This window comes from Contarinia nasturtii, unplaced genomic scaffold (assembly GCF_009176525.2).
Source record: "Contarinia nasturtii isolate CC-2019 unplaced genomic scaffold, AAFC_CNas_1.1 Cnas_scaffold_864, whole genome shotgun sequence".
Classification (NCBI taxonomy): Eukaryota; Metazoa; Arthropoda; class Insecta; order Diptera; family Cecidomyiidae; genus Contarinia; species Contarinia nasturtii.
This window is the reverse complement of record NW_022198211.1, coordinates 1,809,316-1,833,968: the sequence shown is the minus strand read 5'-3', so window position 1 is coordinate 1,833,968 and position 24,653 is coordinate 1,809,316. Positions and strand designations below refer to the sequence as shown.

Genomic DNA, 24,653 nt, shown 5'->3' with positions numbered 1-24,653 from the left:
GGAAAGCAACGAAGAATTATGTGCTAAAGTAAACCGAGTGAAAACAATGAATGCCATCGTAAAGGCATTCATGCATGTATGTTGTTCAATGTTGGAATTTTGTATGGAAGCTCGTGTGATATGTGCCCATTATCGGAAGCGGAGCGTAAGAAATGCTTCTTACCAATATATATACAAATTGGCATCATTTCGTCAGTGCTTTGTGTTCGAATCATTGTTTTCAGTGAAACTTTCTTAGCTGCGCTGTTTGCAAGCAACTAAAATAGCAGCGGTCGGAACAAAGGCACTCGCAAAAACTTTGCGCAAAGTTTTTCAATTTAATTAAAGGTACTTTAATGTCACATAATCCGATTATACAGAAAAATGTGTGTTTTATATACCTAATCACAAATGAGAAATTCATTTAGTTAAATTGTGACTGAGGAAAAAAAGCAGATCGAGAACTTAAAATTGTGTGGCCGATTAAAAAACAAAGCAGTTTTGTACGAAGAGAAAAATGTGCACAACTATATAATTTTTGAACGAGTTTAAATGCAAATCATAAAAGAAAAAAACACGAAAAGAGCAAATATTCATTTGGTGACGCTTTGACGCTGGTACCGACACTACGGAAAACAATGTAAGATCAGCACATTTGCTGACGATGGGATAAGTTAACATTTCGTCGTAAATTTCGTCTATTGTGCACTGTCTCTAAAGTGAATTACGTAATGAAGTGAGTGAAATGTAATCAACTTTATTTTAAAACCATGTTGATTAAAGCTGAAGAAAAAATATGAAGATTTGCATGCCCTCAGTATTTCGACCCGTGTGAAACATACCTCCCACTCATACGAAGTTTACTTCTAGAATATGCTCGTAATTTCAAATTGTGAGAGGACTTAGAATTCAATACATGTTCAACAACGCTAGAAAACAGGAAGGAATAGAAATATCGGTATTGGCATAAATGTAAAAAATGTGGCATCAGCATAACAAGCGAACTACTTGCTAAATGGGTCGAGGTGAAAATAGAGCATAATATGAAGAATATGGTATATAATACATAACAATGGAAACAAATGCGATGAAACTGCAATGACAAATTAAAATGTCCTGACGCACACAAAAAACAATATTGCGGCCAATGTGAGGAAACATTTGAATAAAATTCAAGTGCTTCGTTGAAACGACGACCAAAGAAGATATGTATATGTATGTGTTAACAAATATGCCACAGAATATGCATGAGTATGTTTGTGTGTGGTATATGTTTGTGTTGATGCAGAGACACGTCAAACATTCTTTCAAAAGTAATTTTCTGCATGGTGTCTGTTCAGTTTTTGTGTAAAAAAAAACCGATTTACAATTCGAAATGTTTATGTTATGCCGGGTGCTGTTTAATAAATGGTTCATTCAAGCAAAATTGTACAAATTGCTTGTCGTTGATGGAAATTTTTCCTGTCAACAAACATTCCGAAATTAAAAAATTTTCCCTCATTCTGAAATGTACATTGCTGAAAGGTGGCGGTGGTGGTGATGCTATTTCCTGTGTTTTCGGTCTTTATTCCTTATGTTCGTGCTGTTCTCATTAACAATCACAAATTTGAACATACAAGAAGACGAGAAAAAAATAATAATAATGCGAATATAACATAAAACCAACAATAAACCTCAAGTATATATGCTATATCAAGCCAAAGTTGAATGCAGCTGCTTACAAAATGTTCCATTGTTTTTGTTTGGCTGCTGTTGACTTTTCACTCTGTTATTTTGTTTTTCTCCAGATGATTTTCTTGTCATAACATTGTTTATCTTTTCCGACCATGCATTCAATTTGCGCTTTTTTGAAATGTTTTCAGATGGATCCTATAACTGACACACAGTTGACGGCAACAAACACATTAACATCGTGTCCAACAGCGACAATAATGAGCGGTAACAGTAGCGGTGGCAGCAGTACGAGCACTCATCACCATCATCATCAACAGCAGCAACAATACAATGCCCATGGTCAACCAACGACGATTTTAAGTCCGAAAACTGAAACAGCACTATCACCGGCCGGCGAAGCGCAAACCACCACCACCGGTTCAATGGCTACATCGAAGGAAGACGAAGAGGATTCAAGTAAAGACGATTCATCTCATTGCAAGAGCCCAGGTCAACGGTATGTTAATCTTTGTTTATTATTTTTATCCGCATTTGCGTCGGAGTAATATACGATATTTTTTTTAAATTAAAAAAAAAAACAAATCGAATAAACAAAATAAAAGCGAACATTTATTCACCATTTTACCACCGCTTAATCGCCATATTGTTCATGTTGCTAGGATCTTGCATTCGTTCCCGTTTTATTATCATTGCTTATCCATGCGTTTTTATTCCACTCAAAAATGATAATTGCATTCATCTTTTTGTTGACCATACACGCACAAACTTTATAAAATATGATTTCGTTTCGTTTCGCAACGCAGATGAGCGAAATGAAGGGATATTGTGTTTGTTTGAACTTGTTTTGAGTGTTCTATGCAACTGAGATGAAGTGCAATTATCATATTACGCAGCCATTCGCCAAGTGGATGAATTTTCTTCGTTTTCGATCCAATTCGATCAATTTTATATTAAAAATTTAATTTCATCTGCTTTATTTCTTAAGTTTTGTTGATTTTGCATTTTGAATGCAGTGCTTTTGCTTTGATTTTTTCTACTCCTAGACACGCGCATTCCAATGACAATAATGTTATGATGCCCACAATTGAAAAGCTTTTGTATTCTTTTAAGTTTCGTTTTGTTTTTTGTTCAAATGAGGAACTCTTATGAACCAAAAAAAATGTAAATAAAACTCAAGCAAACATTTGTACAGACACATAAACACACCCCATCATATTATATTCACTCATTCGCAAATAGACAATTTACGTATCGACGCTAAATTATTTTTATTTTCTTAAAAACGCTTGTAGACATTGTAGGTGAAATGAACTTTCATGTTTGATTACGTATTGAATGAAAGCATAACGCAAGCCACTTTACTCTATGCATCTATATAATTAATGAAAGCAATAGATTTCTTTTCGACATTTTTATCGAACGAACGTTTTACTACTGAATGATTAAATTTTTTCGTAAAGCATTAAATCGGCACTAGCTGTTGATATCGTTATCAAATTGCAAACTAATTGATGATCACCAGATGCACGCCTGCCGAAATTCATTCAATCCATTGTCATGATTAAAAGCTAAAGTGCATCAATTTTGGAGACGTGAAACTAACCATTTCAGAATATCAAAACTTTTGTATATACCTGTATATAATTTTAGTACTAATTTAGTGCTTTTCATGTAGTGAATCCGAAATAACTTATCAAGTACAGCATTATTTCACGTTCAAGTATACTCCAAATAATCTCTGCTATTCGATAATTGTTTATTCGGAAATAGAGGAGATGATGATACGAAAGGGAAAATATTTTGATGTAGGGTTAAACTGGGCAAAGTGAGATAAGCCCCGAATTTTGCTAATGCCATTATTATACTTGTAAGCCTATTCGGTTCATTTAAACATTACACTGTTGTTAATGTCACTTGGGCAGCCGTAAATTGGTTTTTCCTTGTCACAGGTAAGTACAGATGAAAACCGGTGTAATAATTCTGATTAAAACTAAATTGAAATACGTATGGAAACCTGGTATATATTAGTTTTAGGGATGCCCATATTGGATTTGAGACTTGAAGTACTTGTGGTACAAAATAGCACTGAATTATTGAAGAAATTGTATATTTTAAGAAAATTAAGTGAAGAAAAAGGGAAAATAAGGCAATGACAAAGATTTTATTTTCGATCATTTTTATGACAATGGCATTGTTTACATTGTTTCAATGTATATTTCCTATTTCTTGACCGGATCTTTTCTCTCCTTATTATTGACATATTTTTTTTACGTAAATTGATTGGGTTTTCTTGGACTTCGCAGATTCTACCAGATCTTAAACAGCAAAATACCTGTAGAAATTGTAAGGAACAAATGAATAAATTCAGATGAGGGCACTCATTTCTAGTCTTACACCGAAGATGGATTCAAATATATTAAATCTGTTACTGAAGAATAATTGCCTTTTCAGCCCACTCTTAATGAATAATTATATTATTATCAATTTAAATGCTATTTAAATGAATAAGAATATTAAAATTGTTGCCGAGAGAATTTGTGAAGGCTGGATCAAAAGCCGCGCGCGGAATTTTGAATCGAAATGGCGAATAAGCCATACTAATTGACAGAATTACGCACAAAAGCTCATGACTACGAAATGCATTACTGTACAAGTTCCAATTTATTTTAGTTGAATTCACGAGAAACAACCAAATTAGAATTTCCTATCCATTAAAAGTACTCGAAATTAAATCTGTATTTTATCGAGAGCAAAAACACAGAGATAGATATAAAAGCTGACAACTTAAAATGGAGCTACCTAATTATTGAATAGTTCTCATTAAAGCAGATGATAGGGATAATTGTGAGATCATCTTATATAATAATTGAAATTAATTTTAACACACTCTCGAGTGAATAGCAATTCAATTACAATATGATTGCCAGTAATTTCATTGCTATTTTGTACACATGTGCAACACTAAAGTATTACGATGAAATTGATACAGTAAACTATGAAATAGCATTTGCATCATTGATGAATGTGCACGTTCTTCCAAATAGGACCATATCTTTCTCATCCAATATTAGGTTACTGAAAGTTATACTCCTTAAGGTGTCTCATCTTATTTGTTGCGATTTTTCTTATTTGATTCGTTCAGAGGTTTCTATTCTCTGCATTTTGTACAAGATAAGAGAAAGTTAAAGGCTGTACAGTCAGAAAAACATATTCAAAATTCAATTCGGGTAGATTTTTTTATTACTTAGGTTCTTTTAGCTGAAAAAAGCAAGGATTTAATTTCCTCGAAACGTTTTGATTTTATACAGACATACTACAGTTTGCATACAAATGTTGATTTTTTTACATACACACATTACTAAACCCTGTCACGTACAAATGTGAGTACTTTGGACTCGTTCATATATGAAAATGAATAATGTAAACACGTGAATCTGAACATGTACAGACACGGTAATTCTAAATCAACGTCAATTTGGTGAATTATTTGTTGTTGACCCAACACGAAGAAAGTGTTTGTTGGTGTACGTGTCATTTCATGTTTGAATAAATTTTTCGTGCGAATTGTGCTAACATTTCAATTATCATGGTAAAACAATCTATTTTGAAATATGAGAATACAAATGAATACAACTGCATTAAAAATGTCTCGGACACCATTAGATTAAGTTTGAATATTACGCTGCCGTTTCCATAAAATAGTTCCGATTTAAGCGATTTTAATGGCAAATAATGTTCTGTTGTTTATAATACCACACATTTTCGATTGAATCATTAGCCGTTCTAAGCGAAATTTAATTCAAATTTCACATCGAATCAACATTTCTAATAACAGGCATATCGAATGTGCTTTTTAACAAATTGAAATTTAATTGAAACTATGCTGTTGTCAACAATCAGTATCTATACCACATAATTACAGCTACCCCGAATGCCGCTTGTGCTTTTGATTCCACGTCAATTTCATGGTAGACTATTCGACAACAAAAATCGATAAACACAAATTATGTGTGGACTCGGAAACTGTGATTTCCCAACCGGTTATAGTTAGCTAGTTGACACTGCAGAAAACATCGTTCACAATCGAAATTAAACATTATCCCATTTATTAAGTAAATGCTTTCATTTTATTTGCTGTTTCATTGAATCGAAAGCAGTTATCAAAATGATGCAGCAACTCCAATTATTTTTTATTGATATTTTATATTCGAATCACGAATATTTGAGTTAGTGTGCTGTATTGGAACGGTATACAAAAATGTTATTAGTCACAAAGCGGAAATACACTAATTATTTGGCGATTGGGATAAGCAAAAATTGAATCGACACAAAAACACATTGCAGCTTCATTTTGTTGAATTTGTTTTTGAAATGAAAGAGTTTGTTAATCTCAACGATTCCTGAATGTTGGTTGGTGTTATCAGCGTTAATTCGACATGACGAATTTCAGTTTTTTTCATCACTATGGTCCGTCCACATCGTTTGCATCCCAATCAAGTGGAATCTCAAGTCTCGGAATCATTTTGGAAAATACGGCAATCGAAAATCATTTACAACATCGCCAGCGCAGTGAAAGTTTGAAAAATCGCAGCGATTACGAACAATTAGATGGTGATTATGACGATGATATTAACGGCAGTAGCAGTTGTAGCAGCGGTAAAAATGCTGACAATACAAACAAAAATGGAGCGCCAAAAGGTTCACGGGGATGGCGAAATGTACGAGCCGTCATGGCATACTATTATACATTGCGAAAAATCAAGAGGAACGGTGCTCTCTATTATAATATTTATAGTCTAATTTTACTCTATCTAACTAAACCTTCGTTCATCTTCATTTTCGATGGAATAGTGTTTGTTCATTCATTTTGTTTCTTTTATATTATTTTTATATCGTAATCTTCTCACAGAGCGATTATGTCCATGTACTTCAATCTCTCTCTCTCTTTCTCTTTTTTATAAATGTGTTATTAATATATAAAATTCAGATATCATACTTAAGCGAAACACCGAATTCTGACATTTCTTGATCCTAATCGTGTATTTTTGGCTAATCGTATTACTTGCCCACCGTATGTGTGTTCAATCTTATTCATAAAAAGAAGTGTGTTTGTTCTGTTGCCATAGGCTGAAGAGAGATTATTTTAAGCGAAAGAAGAAAAAAATCAATTTATCAATCAATTTTTTTTCGCTTCTTCTTCATTGGTTGAGTACCGAACGCGCAACCATTTAAGAAGTTGTGAGGGGAAAATGTTGAGCACGGAATTGCAGGTGGTGCATGTCTAGATGACCAGTTTTGCGGATTAGAATAGATTATACGATGACTTTAGGTTTAAATGTTGATACACCGCATTTTCTAAGCTCAAAATGTTTCCCTTCGATTTTGCCCGAGCTTAAAATAACCAAATAAAACATAGTAATCGTCTTCAAAAAGCTACATCATGTGCACAGCATTAAGATATTAAGAGCAGTTGACATTTATGCTAATTTTTAAATGGACAAATATAAATAACATGGAAGTGAGTGAGATGATCGGTGTTCTTTGGATTTATACGTAGAAATACTGTAGAATTTGAAGTTTACATTTATCAAAAGCAATGAACACATTATGTATTAAGTAAATGACCCAGTTTCTCGCATTCTTAATATAGAAAACAAAAATTATCTAGATATTTTGATTGTGTAATTTTAATTAAACGTAATATGGATTTTTATTTTGAATTATTTGTGAATTATGTATGCGACACTCAAATCTACTTTCACTGCACTTCTTCAAATTGTGTAACATTTCCATCTTTCATCCGTTCTATACTCGTTTACTCTTTCAATTTTCTGCCTTATTTTAATTTCACTTTGAACATTTTCACATTTTATTTCGCGACCTTTTCTTCGTCGAAACGATTTCATAAATATTTAATTAATTCACATGCCACTTCTTTTTTTTGTGCACGAAACTCTTGGGAAACCTAATTTTTCCGGAAAATTTCTTCGTCTTCACTTTTGTTCGCCTAACTTAAATTAATAACAATTATGTCGTGTTGGTTCCCATGAGTAAAACTCATGAAAATACCAAACTTTCCAAATAATTTTAGCAATGAATGTACAATTTGTTGGTTTCGTAAATTATACATACTTAAAAGTGTTTGTGAACCCAAGAGGACTGAAAAGAATCTGCCACAAATATATTTTTTTAAATCCCAGAATTTTAATTCAACGATATGGCCGTTCAAAATTGAAAATGAAAAATATTGAAACCAAAATTCGTTCCTCGCCGTAGCGAATAATGAGAAGAAGAAGAGGAATGGACGAACGGCCATTCCAATTGAAAACTTTTATTTTCCATGCTTAAACCTTTACAAAGGCATAAGAAGATGTCAGAGAAAGCATAATGCAAAACAATTAAAAATAATTACCAACAGAACTATGCAACTCGTTTTTTTACACTTGAACATAATTAATAACAAATGAGAATTCAAATATTTATCTCCAACAGTTTTTGCATTTTATATAAAATGGTTCAACGTTTAGGTACTTCATTTGCAATGCACCGGTGTGCACACAAACTTTTTGCATGCTGTTGTGCTTTCATTTAACCCATTTTTCCGAACAATTACACTTGTATACGAAGAAAAAAAATGTTCATTCAAACTTGGAAAAACTCAATTAAACGCAACATAGCGACTCTTAACTGTAAAAAGTCCAGACACGTTGTTTGATTTCTTTCGTAAGAAAATAGTTGCCAATGGATAACGCCATGATTCAATAGAGAAAAAGTAAATTGGTAATTGCAATTAGATTTAAATGAGCCATCATTTTTATAATACTTTAAGCTATTTATCTTTTTCCGTCTTTTTCATAGTCGTGTTTTCCAACCAGCGTGTATCGCTTCGGATCTAATTATGAGTGATAAAAATCAGGGACCCTGATTCAGGGTTAAACTTTTTACAGATGAATATTTTTCACATTTTTTTCGAAGAAACTTCCCCTTCGTCGAACCGAAACTCTTTCTTTTTTCAGTATAATAATTCATAGAATCGAATGTAGACGCATACGCTTGTATGTTTAAGGAATTTTGCACTTAACAAAAATAAACTTCTGGAAATTCAGCGTTTTCAATGTTGTTTTGAATTTTATAATGTACAACCGCAAATTGTGAAAATTTTCTTTTTATTTATTATGATATACAATCGTTCCAAAAATCTTAACTTCGTCGCTGAATAAAAATGATGGTTAATACAAATTTTGATATTTGGCAATAGCGTTGCATGACTCGAAAACAAATGCGATTTCGTTCGTATATTTAAATGACAAGTAATTTGCTTACAAGCGATTTGCTATGGCATGGAAAAAATGCCGACGTTGTGTACACACGTTTCCATTGAGTTGTTCGCTTCAACAAATAAATTGTTTTCGCAATTTGAGCCAATTCATCAGATCATTCGGAGCATACACAGTTACTAGAGATGAAGAAAAAAAAGAGTCAGAAAAAAGTTTCATATACACATAATCGATAAATTATTTGATTTTGTTTGTTGCCCACTGTTTGTTTATTTCACGCTGTGCACTCTGTATTCTCGATGTTATGCACACGCTCAGCTTGATATTGTTATATTGATTTGGCGAGAGCAAAATAAGTTCTTCTTATCTTTCAACATTGTACATGCCCGACACTTTCCCCTCGCAATAAAAACATAAAGAGAATACATGAAAAACCATGGCAATTTTTTATCCAACTTCCATTTCTTTTGCACACATCATTCCTTCTTTTTTTCGCTCAGCATAAGTTTTCGATTTCGATTTCTCTGAGTTTTGCTATCGTACCACGTGATATATATACTTTTTGTGTATTATGACAACGATGTTCACAATCACATTCGCATTCTCATTCGAATTGAGTGGAAAGTACGATAAAGATATGGGGTGAACGAAGCAAGAGAAGAAAAAAACTTTGTTATAAAGCACATATATGAAAGAAAAGAGCTGAACGAACAAAAAGCATCAACTGGCAAAGTAGAAAAAGTTATGGGATCTAAAAGCAAATAAACACACAGATTTTATGGCGATACTCGTCCACCTGGCGCCACATTCGCACATACATTCGTGTCATTAGCCAACTATACATGTATGTGTGACTGTATAGAGATAGAGAAAAAACTATTCTCTCCCACTTAACTGGATTGAAGCGCCAATAAAATACATGCTTTCACTATCAACGCTCTTAACGAACAAAGTAACTGCTTTTGGCGAAACAAAAAAACAACCAGCAACTATATTAAACAAGTATTTTTTAATTGCTTTGTTTCTCATTAATTTTCGTCAGTTTTTCTACAGTGAAATTTTGACACTCGTCAACGATGAATGTTTGAAGGCGACACCTAAATTACCAAACACTCAGTATATCACCCCGAGTCTCGAGTATCTTACGTAGAACTGTTAAGATGCAAAATGCGTTTGATTTTGATAAGTTCAAACTTTTTGTTTCATTTTTTTTGCAATTGATTTCTTCTTGCTGCCAGTTTGAGTGTTTCTAAACTCAAACAGAATTCTTCTTCTGTGCAACCTTGACGTTTCCTGGAATTTTATGGCTTGGCAACAGATTTTATTTTGCACCTGTGATATGGCCACAGATAAAAAAAATGTTCATTTTAAAAACGAGTGATAAAATTGCGCCGTACTTGAGAAGCAAAACAAAAACCAAGTTAAATTCAATGATCCAAAATTAAATCAAATAAAATGGCGTATCTCTGCTTCGTCTTTTTTTGCTATTCTTTCAAATAAACTTAAACTCATTTTATGTGCATTTAGCTAATGTTAATAATGAAAACATACTAATACATAATTACGCATTTCAAACTAAATCATTTGAGATGAAGAATTCAAGCCACAAAACACAAACATCAATGTCAAACAGCTCAACCAACTAGTCTGTGTGATGTTAAATCGGTTTGAATTGAGAGAAACGTCAAGGTTTATTTATTATTTGATGCAATACTACTGAAAGTTAGTAAAACTATTGTGAGAACACATAATGTGAGTCACATTCAAACTTTTCCATTTAAACTTGCGAATAGATGCTTTATTTTACCGGAACAAAATTGTATTTTCGAATGAATGACGAAAACTTTATTGCAAACAATTGCTAAGGTTGGCATATACAACGGAATAGTTTTGTACCGTCGTTTGTTTGGCCATCATTTCAACGATGCACATCTACATATATATCACAATATTAAATCTTGTGAGCTTCATTTGTATCTAATTTGTTGCCTGTTGTGTCATCACCAAACATAAGAAGTATTCCCATCGAAATGCGCCATCTACATAGAATGTTAAATGCGAACAAAATTTTATTTCATTAGAACTATTCGAAATTTAAGTGAGAATTACAAAACTGAGCATTGTAATACATTTTCATTATTTCAAGAGCCTTGACGCAATGCTTAAGTCCGCAGACAATTTTAAGAGAAGATGGGGAAAAAACGTATCAAGAATTTCCCGGTGCGATGGGGAAATTAGATGAACGACCAAGCATGTCATTCTGTAATGTATCACTGAGCCCATTTAGTGATGCAGATATAAACATCAATTATTGTGAATGAGTTTTAATTAAATTCAATCATGTCGTTCTGGTGCGTAATCTCAGTTTTATAGTATTCATTGCAGTCTGTTGACAAAATGAAATTGATTTCTTTTCAACTTTTTTTTTATCAAGACGCCATTATCTGCTGAAGAAGAGGAATCCCAAGATTCTTTGGATATTTAAAAGACTTAATATATTGTTGTTACATAATCAGTCTAAATGAAACGGTAAAAAAGGGTTGCCGCTTGCCATTTCAATGTTATGAAAAGGATGTGGATTCAGACATCAAAGAAGACAACTCAACATGTCTATGTACGGTACATATAATGAAAACTGACGTCATTCTTTTGTTACGATAAACGCAGAAAAGCTGCAACGAACCAAGATGACATGGCGAAAGGACATTCGTTCCATTGTAAAACATGTTTACCGACTTATTGTAGACGTGATCTGCTCTATGCTTCTATTCCATATGCAAACTGCATTTATCGCTTGTTTAGTTGATGCACAAATAATTGGAATTTATTTCATTTTTAAATGCATTTGTTTTATGGAATAATATGCGTGTGCACTCGGATTTGAAGAACTGTCATCAACAAAACAATGACATTTCTGCCTCTTAAAATAATCTCTTTTTCATTCGCTGCAATGCTCAAAACCATTATGTAATTGGTATACATTTTTATTGTTTTCATTTGATGAATATAAAGCTCGTAAGCTGGTATTTTTGCATTGCTAGTTTTTTTTTTTTTTTTTGATTAATTGAACATTGCCTGGTAACATTGGGTTTTATTATAAATTCTGATCGATTTTTGAATTTCATGAATGAGCAACGAATAACAAACATTAATATTAGAGTGCTCAACTGTGTGGTTTACTTTTGGATTTATGTAGATAGCTATAGTCAGTCATTAGGACAAAAAAGTCAGCTTTGAAAAAAAAAAGAATTTCTTCTTTGTCATAAGTAGAGATGATTTAAAACTGCAAAAAATGCATTTTTTCAAAAGTTTTTCAAATGAAACATTCTTTTGACGTGATGGTTTTTTGGTTTTTTGTGTCTTAACTGCAGCATCGCCACATACATTTATCATAAACATTTATCGAAGGTCAAACAGCAAACTTTAAAAAAAACATTACAAAGGGAAAAAATATCTATATTCACGTATGTTTTTATTTTTATTTCGAATGTTCTTTTGAATTTCGTTGAACCAAAAGTTCAAATCTACTTTTTTTGGACGGTGCAATTTAACAACGTTATTATACAATGCACGCACATAAATATAATTATCATAAATCACCAAAAAAATGTATGTCGTATTTTTTATGTGCTGTTTGTATACTTTGACTGTGCAAGAGAAGGGGAACATTTCTATTCGACTTTATAAATAAACATTTTCGTTGGCCGTCCAATTTTTCGCCGAGTTTGGTATGGTTTTTCGATTTATATAATGGCGGCCACGCCACGCTAATGTGGTTTTTGATATACGACCACTGTGTTACATGTGTCCGTGGTCAGTGCTATTCTGCATTTCATTGTGTTTTATAACTTCATTTTTATCACAAGCAATTTTTTATCTGAATTTTAATATTTGCTCGGAGAATCTTCTGCAGTCCACACAACCATCTACGAAAAATTGACTGTAATACAAATTCGCTATTTTCAACCGTTATTTGTATTCTACAGCAAATTTTACGTAGAGATATATATTGGCTGGGGACGTGCATAACTGTACCATATAAAACCATGCACAAAGGTCAAAGCATCGGGAGTAATGAAAGCATTTCCCGTCAGTGTTTTTTTTTTTGCTTCTCGCTTATGGCTATATTTTGCAATAGTCATGTGTGCACGTAATCATATACCGAATGCATTTGTAAACTATAAAATGGCTCGTTTTTGCTAAACTAGAATATTTTGCTGCATAGAAAATGCCAATGGAACTAATATAATCCAAGAGAAAATGTGTGGATTTACGAAATTAACGACCAAGTCAACGGAAACATTTTCGTCAACATTCCAAATGAATGCACCAATTTAGCGCGTCTATCATCGCATACAAAAAGCAAAAGTGGACAACGTTTCCGGGATTTGACGAATATTACTGCGTCAACAAAATCAAATAAGTGTTTCACAAACAGTGCTATTTCACTGCAATTTAACAAAAACAAACTCGTTTGCAATGTAGTTATAAAAATTAGAATTTTCACATTCAATAGATGTAGCCGACACACTTTACTTTAGAAACAAAACAAAAATTTGCAAAAATTTGCAAAAATTCCAAAGTCTTGCCTCAAATTAGATTGCACGTGCTTCTATCATTCTGTCATTCATCGCGATTCTATCTTCATTATACTTGAATCAGTGTCGATTATCTCTCAGTAGTTGCCGTTAAGAAACTCTCTATCTTTAACTCGTGGCTTTAATTAATTGCACCGTACATGACCGATTTCCGGTTTGCTTGCACTTGTGGTGAACATCAAGTTTATTTACACACAAAAGCAAACGATAAAACGTCATCATGTACGTGGAATTAAAAGTCCATGCTATCATGCTTTAAAACTATCAACTAATTAACATTTATAGTGTAGTGTTATATATGTTTTGCAATTAGTGTTTTGCTTCTGCTATCGCGAATCCATTTTCATTCTTTCATTCGTTAATTTAAAGACATTTTCATTCGTTTGTATGCGTTCTTTAAAATCACTAAAAATAGATTTTACTTTTCTTTATGGAAACTGATTTTAACATTTTAAGTGCAATTACTACTTTTGTGTATCCTTTCTTTTCCAAATTCTAAATCCAAATACTTCTTACTGAATGAAAAGCTCTCTATTTATTTCGCTTTCAACACAAATACGACCGAAAAACTAACATTCAATTTTTTATATTTTTTTACCGTTTTTTCTTGTCTCTTTTGACGACCCAACAGGACCAAATCAAATCAACGATGGATGAAATTACGAACAACCGTACAGTTGTCATCGGCCATACAGAAAAAACCGCCCCTGAAGCGAGAAGATTCCTTTCTAAAACGATTCTCAACACGACAAATACCGGAAACTCAGGTCAGTCATTGGCATACATATATTCACTTTTAATCATGATAAGTACAGGTTTGTGTGGTTGCGCACACATACACAAAGAGGCCAACGTCTTAAGAAAAGTGATCTGTTTTCTTCGATAAATTACTTTGAGCACTGATTGAACTTGTCGAAATTGGTTTGTGTACATCGTTTGCGATTTTTGAAAAATCTGTTTTCGTCGGTGCTTAATCGAATGGAGTGTGTTCGTGTCGAATTTTAAAGCGGATCAGACTCCATAAAAGCATCGTTTCAAACATGGTCGAACGTGTCTGATGAAGCAAAATAAGAGATTTTCTTCGTTCGAAAAATCACGAATCGAATACCAAAAATAGCCGCTAAATCTGTCGTCAATCAGATTGTTTACAACACTGTTGGGTGCTGGCAGTCTACATTAAATACTTATCCATTCTGTGTTCGTACGTTTACATTATTTATAGTGCGCTGGTGCTGTGTGCAGCATAAAGTTTACACTTCTTTGAACACATCTGCAGATATGATGTATATAGTGTGGAAATGCTCAGTTTGAATGTAACACATGCGACCGTGAATCGCAAATTCTTGATGAAATTCCAAATACGAATTCAAAATATCGATTCGATATTTCTGCAGGCAGTAACGACACTTCCTGGCATTTTTATTGTCATAAGAAATGCTTATACAATTGAAATTGTGAGAATAGAAAAAAACAAGAGCACAAACTGTGTCAGTGCAAATGAGGGAAAGACTGAATTGTAAACCGTTTTATAAACGCCAAGGGACCATATGACAACATTGCATAAGCAATGAATTGATTCCGTTTGTTGATACACTCTCACACACAGACACATTTACGTGTACAATCGAATCGAAAACTGCACACTTTATAGAAATTTATTGTCATACTGAATCTCAGTAGACACGTTCTTCTTGTAATTCAAACTGGTGCGATTGAAAGTTTCAATTCAAATTCTCTGATTGCTTAAGTTTGGTATTTTTATTTGCATTTGAATCTTGATTTTGATGGAAAAATAGAGCAAAAATTCTGCATGCGTCACACGTCCTTTTTAAATGAAATGCCACATTGAATCGAGCGTGGAATTGAATGGAATGACTAAATGTTGACGAAGTTTGAGACTCGAGTCATATCAATTAAACAGTAATTCCATGTCATGCACATGAGCTGGTGTGTTGTTGTAAGAAAATGCAGAATGAGAAAAAAACAAATGGAGTTGAATGAAATGAAATTATTGTGGTGTCAACAATAAAGTAATGACACAGTTCCAACAAAATGGTTCGATTGGAAAGGATTAGAGACGATTTCCCATTGCCTTTTGTCGGATTTTGGCCATGGGCTGCAAACATCAGCAAATTTGATTTATGCGTGGCATTTTCTAGAGTCAGTAATCCATGAAAAAAGGATTTTTAGCCAACATATTAACTCAAATGAGAATTCCCACAAACTGTTGAAACGAATACGGCATCATGTCCTCATCAAAATTAATGTTTTGTGTACAAGCTGGATTTGCGTAACACCAATTTTTATTACAAATTCTTTTCTCATTGGTGATTTTAAAAATGTGTGCATTCATACGGAGCCAAATCGAAAGAAAATCGCTTGGACAAAACGAAAAATTTAACAAACATGAATTGATTATATGGTATATTTTAGCGAAGTTGGTTGTTTGTTTGCTGAAATTAAATCGAACGCATAGGTTGAACAAACACATCTGCTCTGGGTTAAATGTTTAGGCTCAGCAATTCCCCGTGCGAACAAACAAACACACACCATGTAAGTCCCTATTTTTTGGGATTTGTTTGTCGATGGATCAAGATATAGGTAGTTACTTGAACGCCCAACGTTCCATATCGTGCAAACAGATTCGAGAAAGATCGATGAGCCAAAATCAACTGCACTGCAATGTAAAGTATGGTCGTCGACAATTTATATGCGTAAAATGTTTACCAAACCTACAAACATACATATTCATCTAAAATATGCTCTGAATGAGATGGGAAAATTTAAAGCGTTGTTGAACACGAACACACTAATCAACGATACGATGGTTGAAGCCGTAAAGCGCGCGCCTGATTGATTGACCCGAATTAGTTTACGTATTACACATGAGCTACGACATCATCTGACAAAATTGAATGCAACGAAAATAGCTCAAATAGAATTAACTATGATGAAGTTGGTGCAAAGCAATACAATTGAGGTCATTTTTTATCGAATGCTTAGAACAGAAAATAAATTAAAATCTGTCTGGGCCTCAATATATTTTGCAACGGCTAGGCATCAAAACATGACAATTCGAATGACATTGGGATGCGATTGCAATTGACTTTTGTCGGACACGCAATCCATTCGCTCCAATAGGCAAATGGTGCAGTATAAAATTGAGGAAATTTGAATTTCACATTATTATTATTAAAATTAAAATGTTCATTCGACGATGTTATTACATGCAATCCGATCCGGTTGTTTATAAAATATTTCCATCCGCAGGCAAATCTGTTTGTGGAAATGGTTGACTTTTATAATATACATAAATATTGCACATCATAGTTGTGAAGTATTTTCACAGCGTCATGACTCATGACTTTCAACGAATTATAGTCATAAAATGATTACCACATTGTTGTTATACAACCAATGGTTATGTAATATGAATCGTTAATGAAGACATTAAACAGAATTTCACGAAATATTACAACAATATCGTTCAATAAAAGCAAATAATTCATCAATTTTATTAAACTGTTTATATAATTTCTCTCTCTCTTGCTTGTCCCTATCGCGCATTTTATTCATTTAGGAAACGATGGAGGAAACGGGTTCGGAGAGTGCATCGGGCGATCATGATAAAATTTCAAAGCGACGCCGACGCTATAACCAAAAGCGCCGTTCCGTTGTCAATCCGGATGAAAATTTCTATTTTTACTGGTTAATGGTGCTCACCGTATGCATTTTATACAATTTATGGACTCTCATCGTTCGCCAAAGCTTTCCCGAATTACAGGTTTCTATTCATTTTTACACATTAATATTTAATATTATCGTGCATAATAAGTTGGTTTGTCGGTCGGTTACTGCTATTGTTCAAATCCATGAATCTACCAAAGATGATTGAATTTAATTATAAACGAATTATGTTTCTCTATTTTGTTTGCAGGAATTGGTGCCGAATTTTTGGTTCGGTTGTGACTCCATCAGTGATATAATATTTATATTTGACATCGTTGTCCAGCTTAGAACGGGCTACCTTGAACAAGGGCTTATGGCAAGCAATTTTTTACTATATTTTGTTTTTTTAGTTTTTAACAGTATGTAGATTTATTTCATGTCAAAATTCATTTTCATCATGGTTGTTGTTGTAATATAATAATCATAATGATTCATCAGAATATGTTGATTTTACAAAAATTGGATGAGATATCAAAACGAAAACATATGATATTTTATTTCAGCGGTTAAACAATGTGCATCAACAAACCTCTGCAAAAAAATAACGAAGTAATGCAGATATTCAAATTGTTTGTAAATAACATCTTGTTAAAATTGAATTTCATTTACATTGTAAGCACTGTGCAGTCAAAATATACGAACCACAACGACAAAAAAAAAACAATTTGATTAAAGCGCCCGAATTTAATTGCGAATGAAAATTGAAAAAATGTTTATTACCATAGAAGAAAACAAATTTGCTCTCCTCCCCCCATTGAAAGCGTACAAATCGCAAACAATAGCACGTTACATTGTGCGTAAAAAGATTGGCACATTGTAAGAAATGTAAGAAAGAAGAAAAATGCTTGAGCCTTGCCAAATGACGAGCAAATAGTTCACATTTTTTCAACGCATTCCTTGAACTGCAATGCAAAGCGACGAAAAAATATGCCATACGCACAGATACAACAGATGCCTTTTGTTTGTTCACGTTCTTACATTCATATAAGTAGTTTTGGATGTGGCATCGCATTTATCGTTGGAGCACGATTTTTTTTGCTGATGTACCGAGTATGTTTCTCTTTTTTCTTACAGACGAAACAAAAATTCCAAATGGAACATTTTTTTTTGTTTATCACATCATAATTATTCTTTTGAATTTTCTTTCACTTCAATAGTTCGCATTTTTTTGCCTCTGTCCTTCGTTCTCTCTTTCTCGCCCTCTCCATCTCTCTATTTCATCTTCATTTTGTCACAATGTTTTTGCGTTCCGTTTGTTTGTATTCATACATATATTTAATGGAAACGATGGGATGCGATGTCAACCGAATGAAAGAAATAAATGTCTCTTGCGAAAAAAAACCTCATTACATATTTAAAAAAACAGCAAAATAGAAATAAAAAAAAAAATGCTGAAACAGAATAGAAAAAAATTCCATTATCGAAGTTGAATAAATGTATTGTGATGATAATAAGCGATAACAACAACATTCTTGGCATTGATCGGACAATCTCGTTTTGAAAAGAGAGAGATAGAAAAAACACTCTCTGAGAGATGTTATCCATTAGATGAGTTCGAACTGTGAATTTATATCAGTGTAACAGATAGAATGGCAATGATTTCCAGCACTTTCTCTTGACAATTTGCATGTTTCTCGAGAGTTTTTGAATTAATTAAAGGACATTGGTCGGAACGGGTACGGAATCGATTTTATCTTTTACTTTTCGTAAAAAACCGAAAAAAATAAATTTTTTCAGATTTTTTTTTTTTGGTCTTCGTACGAATGTAATTTATAGACTTTTAGAACCTATTGATTTCCTTAGCAACCGACCATTTCAATCTCAGATCGATGGAAAAAAATACTACACGAAATTTGTTTGCAGCAGTGATATTGGCAGCACGACAACAACCATGATGTGTAGATCTGGTGGCAAACGAAATGAAGCCAAAATGCATGCACGGGTCGTTTCCAATAAAGTTTTATGAGCCATTTAGTTTCCTTCTCTTTATTATCTTTTGGTGTCACTTCTTCTTAACCAACATATTTTGCCAATGAAAATACCAATTCCCCGTTTTATAAGCGCTATGAAAGTGAAAGTGAAAATCGAATCGTAAGCAGGAATGAAAGTGTATATGTGAGTGTATAACCAATAAAGCTAGTGTCATGTACGACACCACATCCATTTATTGAATGTGGCAAAAGCTAAACCGAAGCAAAAGAATTTCTTCATGGGCCTGTCCAAGATGTTCAACGTCAAATCGAGTATGACACTGAACGAATGAATTTACTCAGCCGTTGAGTTCAATAGAAACGATGTGAAACGATAATCAAATAAACCGGAAAACAAAAACAACCGCTACCCATATTTGGGAGTGACAAACGAAGAAAATCGAAACTCACAAAACAGTTGAAAATTTATCGATATTTTTGTACTTTAACCTAATTCACCATATCTCTGATAGTCTTCATGGTCTTGTGAATAAATTGCAGAATGGAAAATTACGTGTGCGTGTTATTTCGTTTTATTGCTGGTGGTAAGACATCATTCTATGGCCATTTGTACATCTTCATCTTGCGTTGCATTAAATAAGACTACAAAAACCAAGTTGATTTCTTCTTCTTCTTCTTCTTCTTCTTGTTTGAAGGAGTCTTCACGTGAACGTGTTTACGTTCAGTTCAATTTAATTAAATATTTGCGGATTTCATGTTATGGTTGGTAGATTCTCATCCACACTTTTCCTTGATTGGTGCCTCGTCAACGGCAATAAAAGCAATGGACGTCATTTGTTCTCTCAAATACAAATCAACATTTGATTAGAGTTCTGTTTCGAACCCAAAAATTCATGGAAAAACGGGCGAAAACCATTTTCATTAAGAGCAACATTTATGCTATTGTCTGTGTCAATTTTTTTTAACTCACAGACAATATGCAATTACATTGCTCATATAGCCGTACTTACGCTAAGTTAGCTCTTCTCACGAAATGTTTCCGTTTTCGTCATCAACTCTAGTAGATTGAATGTTTATGCTAACATCACTTGAACGGAACTATCGGAGAGTTATTGTTTTTGTTGCCATAAAATGGAATCGAACTACTGGATTTAGAAAAAACAGCACCGGGAAACATAAACATAATCTCAGGATAAATGTAAGAGCCATGGTTTTACAAGTCAAAAATGGTACAAACACAATTGAAAGAGATAAAAACCTATAATTTGTGATGTATCCCACGACGCTAGTACATTGAATTATATTCAGAAGAAAGCGAGACACTTGTATCGTGACACAATGATAAGATACATCATTCACGTTGGTAAGTGGTTTTATATCACTACGCGTGAATCACAAAATTGTTTCGGATGAATACACCACATCACATGTATCACCGTTTACAAAAGTGTCCCAACCACCGTTGGGATGAGCACTTATACACCGTTCAAAGTGCGAATCTTGCACAAACACATGAGGGAAATGTGAATATATGGACATAATATCCATCACTATCTTACAAACGGCTTTTTTTCTTTTTTCGGCGTCGAACACCAAAATTGTGCTGGCCTGATGGTGAATGGTATATTTTGCTACAGTCATTTATCTTTTTTTCCGGTATATGTTCGCTTAAAAAGTGCCTATCACGGTAGAATATAAGTGCTTGCATTCAGGAATACGTTTGTTCATTTCCATGTATGTAAGCAATTTGAAGTATGCTGTATCGTCTGAGCCGCCTACACATATTTTCAATGTATATTTGACTATGTCACCATCAACAATATCACCGATATGTTTGGTCAAAGAAGTTTCGATAAAGAAGATAGATGCCTATATGTACGTGTTTAATGTATGAAAAGAAAAATATTGGAAAACCTACAAAGCTATATATCTCTTATTTTTGAGTCATGCTTGGTTTGCGTGCCATCTTGAATGATACATCATCAATATTCTGCCTACAGAAAATCAATGGCTATTCTAGTCTCTTACTGGACCAAAAATAAACATAATGTGGCGATTGCTATTTGTAAAATTTCATTTTCATTTGTATCAGACCATATACTGAGCATAGATATTTATCCGAGATATTTTGTGAGTATCCGATAATTATCCACACCCAATGCAATATTGTTTGACTTAAACACAACTCGTTTGAAGGAGTAATAATGCACAGATAACTAGCTCATGTAACTAATTCATTGTTTTCCTCGTTTGTCTGCGATGTACGAGCGAGAATCTTTGTGTGAGTATAAAGCACAGCACATCCGTGTGAGTGTATAAGTATGAGCGTCGATCTGTGCATTTACCCCTTCCATCGTATTGTGTTTAAGGTACACACGCCAATTCGAGTCTCACACACACTTCGTTTAGAAGGAGCAATAATGCATGGACTGCTGCCGTAATTATCGGATTCTCACAAAATATCTCGGATAAATATCTATGCTCAGTATATTGCCTGTTTTGTATGTATTAGTTTTATCAAGAAATGCAGGATTTTGTGCTCACAAACATCCGCCTTGCTCTTTTCGAACAATGAACATGTTGTTGTTTTATGCGAATAGAATAACTACTCTTGGTACTTCGAACCAAGAATGCCGCAGAAACGAATGGCAAAAGCAGGAGAAAATCGATATTGAACTAGACGTTGCTCAAGATGTGAAATGGCCAAACTAACTTGAGCGATACGCTCAACTTTCGGTTTGATATTCGATTCGAATCGCAACAATTGCTCACTCTCATTTGTGAAATTATCATTTAATACTAGTTATTCTTCAGCCGGCGACAGTCATGCTGTTCGATTTTGTTTATTATTTTTATCGACGTTTTTGGAATAACCATCTCATCATTTTGTTTTTGCAACACGAACATCAGACTCGTGAAACGAACAGCATTGATAGAATATATCGAACAACTGGAACAAAACTACAACGAACCCAAATTGATAATGGATACTAGTAAAACGAAAACTGAATGAAAAAGAATCAAGATTCGTAAAAGATACAGTGCAAATGGATACATTTGGAGCAAAAATACGGGAGATGATTCATTTGGGAATAATAACTAATGACACTTTGCTACTTTCAAATTGGTGATTTTTTTTATTGCATTATAGGTGAAAGAGCACAATAATTTGGAATATAACGAACAAAATGCTTTTTAATGTCGCTTCCAAATCACAAAATATTTTTTTGAACTGAAAAAAGGTTCGACAAAACCACAACCATACAGAGTGGCATGTGGTTTTATTTCTGCATTCAAAACACACACACACATACCGGGCCGAAAAGTGTCGCTCTGGTATTCAAAAGCTTTTTTTCCGTTTCGAAAATTTCCATAAAAAAATCATTTTTGTCGCAAGACACTTCACGTTCCAGACTCAAGTTCACCCAGTTCGTTATATAAATTGCATGCTAATGTGATTATTTCGCCATATCTGGGGACAACACATTTACATACAATGAGAAAATGAATCTAGCGGGAATGAAATAAGAATTGAAAAAGGACATGGGAGAGAAAAAAATCAAATAAATGAAATTATTTGGGTTTATTGTGTTTTTTCGGGTCGTTTAAAGGAAAAATAAACCAAGGGTGAGATTATTACAAGGCAGAAAATAACACTTATTACGTAATAGGTTGTACTATGAAAAATGAAATGATACATTTTTTTCTCCCGCAAAACCAACAACATGAATTTCATTTCATTGACAAAATGCCGTTTCATACAATAAACCGCGTGCCGAAGGGAAACCGCGAATAATTTGCATCAGACGCATTTCCATGAGTACTCCAAAGTCAATTTATCTCTATTTTTGTTTATGAACATTTAATTCGATTTATCTGTTTAACGTTGGAAATGGACACGCTTTTTGTAGCTTTTGCATTTGCGATGAAAATTGTACAACGAGATTTAATCTATTTTATAGTCGCGAACTGCTTATGTTCCATATATATGTGGATAATCGAAAAATGAATCAAAACCACAATTCGTTTTATAAATTGATGAGAAATTCGTATAGTGTGAAATGTTCGTTGTTCAATTTAGTGGGAAACATGTGATTCCCATTCAACCTTGAAACTTCAATTTATTTATATTCTCCAATCGCGCACATCGTTTTCCTCTTTTCAACGGTTTTGATAATTGAATGGCATCAGTAATCCATCAGGTAGACCACAGTGTCAAATATAGTACACAACATGTGATACCTTCCATGCATTTGTTTTTATACTCATTTTTTGGTATTGGTTTTTATTTTTTTATAAAAGATACCATCCCACCTGATATGGAAAATAAATGATAAATGTTGGAATTGGCTAATACTTGGGGTACTTGAAGTGATTTTCGCAAAATAAAGCCAATTAGTTACCAAGTAAATTCCATCAATAAATATATATAAATAACATCATTACCAGTTTCGTCAATTCAGGCTGATTCTACTGAAATTCGAATTACAATGGTTTACTTTAAATAGAATAGCTTAGCACAATACCAAAATCATTTCATTTTACTTCAGGAAATTTATGGTATTTACCAAATATTTAACTTAATGAAGTGCAATACTTATGCAGAAATAATTTTTCCATTGAAATTTGAATGGAGTTTGTCTTCTAATTAGTATCAAAAGAATCAACTTCAAACTTTGCTACATTTGGAAAGCAAGACTGCACATAATACGAGGGTTGCTCCATAATTTTTTTTAAAAACATATATAACACAGTTGTTTTTTGTCGAAAATGGTTTTATTGTTTTTCAAAATATTCCCCGAGATGATCGATACACTTTTGCATTCGATGAAACCATTTGTCATAGCATTCGTGCCACTCCGAAACTGATATCTCCAAAACGTGTGTTTTGAACGCTTCAACTGCTTCTTCTGGTGTCGAAAATCGTTGACCACGTAGTTTTTTCTTCACGCTTGGGAACAAAAAAAAGTCATTGGGTGCCAGGTCAGGACTGTACGGTGGATGACCCATCAGTTCGATGTTTTGACCGGTCAAAAATCGAGTAGTTTGAAAAGATGTGTGAGAGCTCGCATTATCGTGATGAAGAATTATTTTGCGACGGTGGTTGTTTTTTCTTATTTCACCAAACACTTCGGGCAAACAAATGGTGGTATACCAATCAGAATTGACGGTCTTACGATCCTCTAGTGGAACGGTTGCCACATGACCACTTCTCCCGAAAAAACAGGCGACCATTCGCTTCGAAGTGCTTCTTGCTCGAACAACTTTCGTTGGGTTATCTTCATTTTGGAAGACCCATACAGTCGACTGCTGTTTCGTTTCGGGCTCATAGGCATATATCCACGATTCGTCACCAGTGACGATTTTATTATCGTCTTTTGAAGCACCACGATTGAATTTCTTGAGCATTTCTTTACACCAACTCACACGAGCCATTTTTTGTTCATCGGTCAATTTATGTGGGA

General features: G+C 33.6%; 1 protein-coding gene across 9 annotated transcripts in view; it reads left to right on the top strand.

The window, feature by feature from the left end:
• LOC116342393 overlaps positions 1–24,653 on the top strand; it is a 47,696-nt gene that overhangs the window by 1,205 nt on the left and 21,838 nt on the right. For all 9 annotated transcript variants that reach the window (XM_031769993.1, XM_031769990.1, XM_031769988.1 and 6 more), the window contains exons 2-5: positions 1,842–2,149; positions 14,160–14,295; positions 17,109–17,312; positions 17,466–17,573. In XM_031769993.1, coding sequence (XP_031625853.1) covers positions 1,842–2,149; positions 14,160–14,295; positions 17,109–17,312; positions 17,466–17,573 — 756 coding nt within the window. The remainder of the gene's footprint in view (positions 1–1,841; positions 2,150–14,159; positions 14,296–17,108; positions 17,313–17,465; positions 17,574–24,653) is intronic.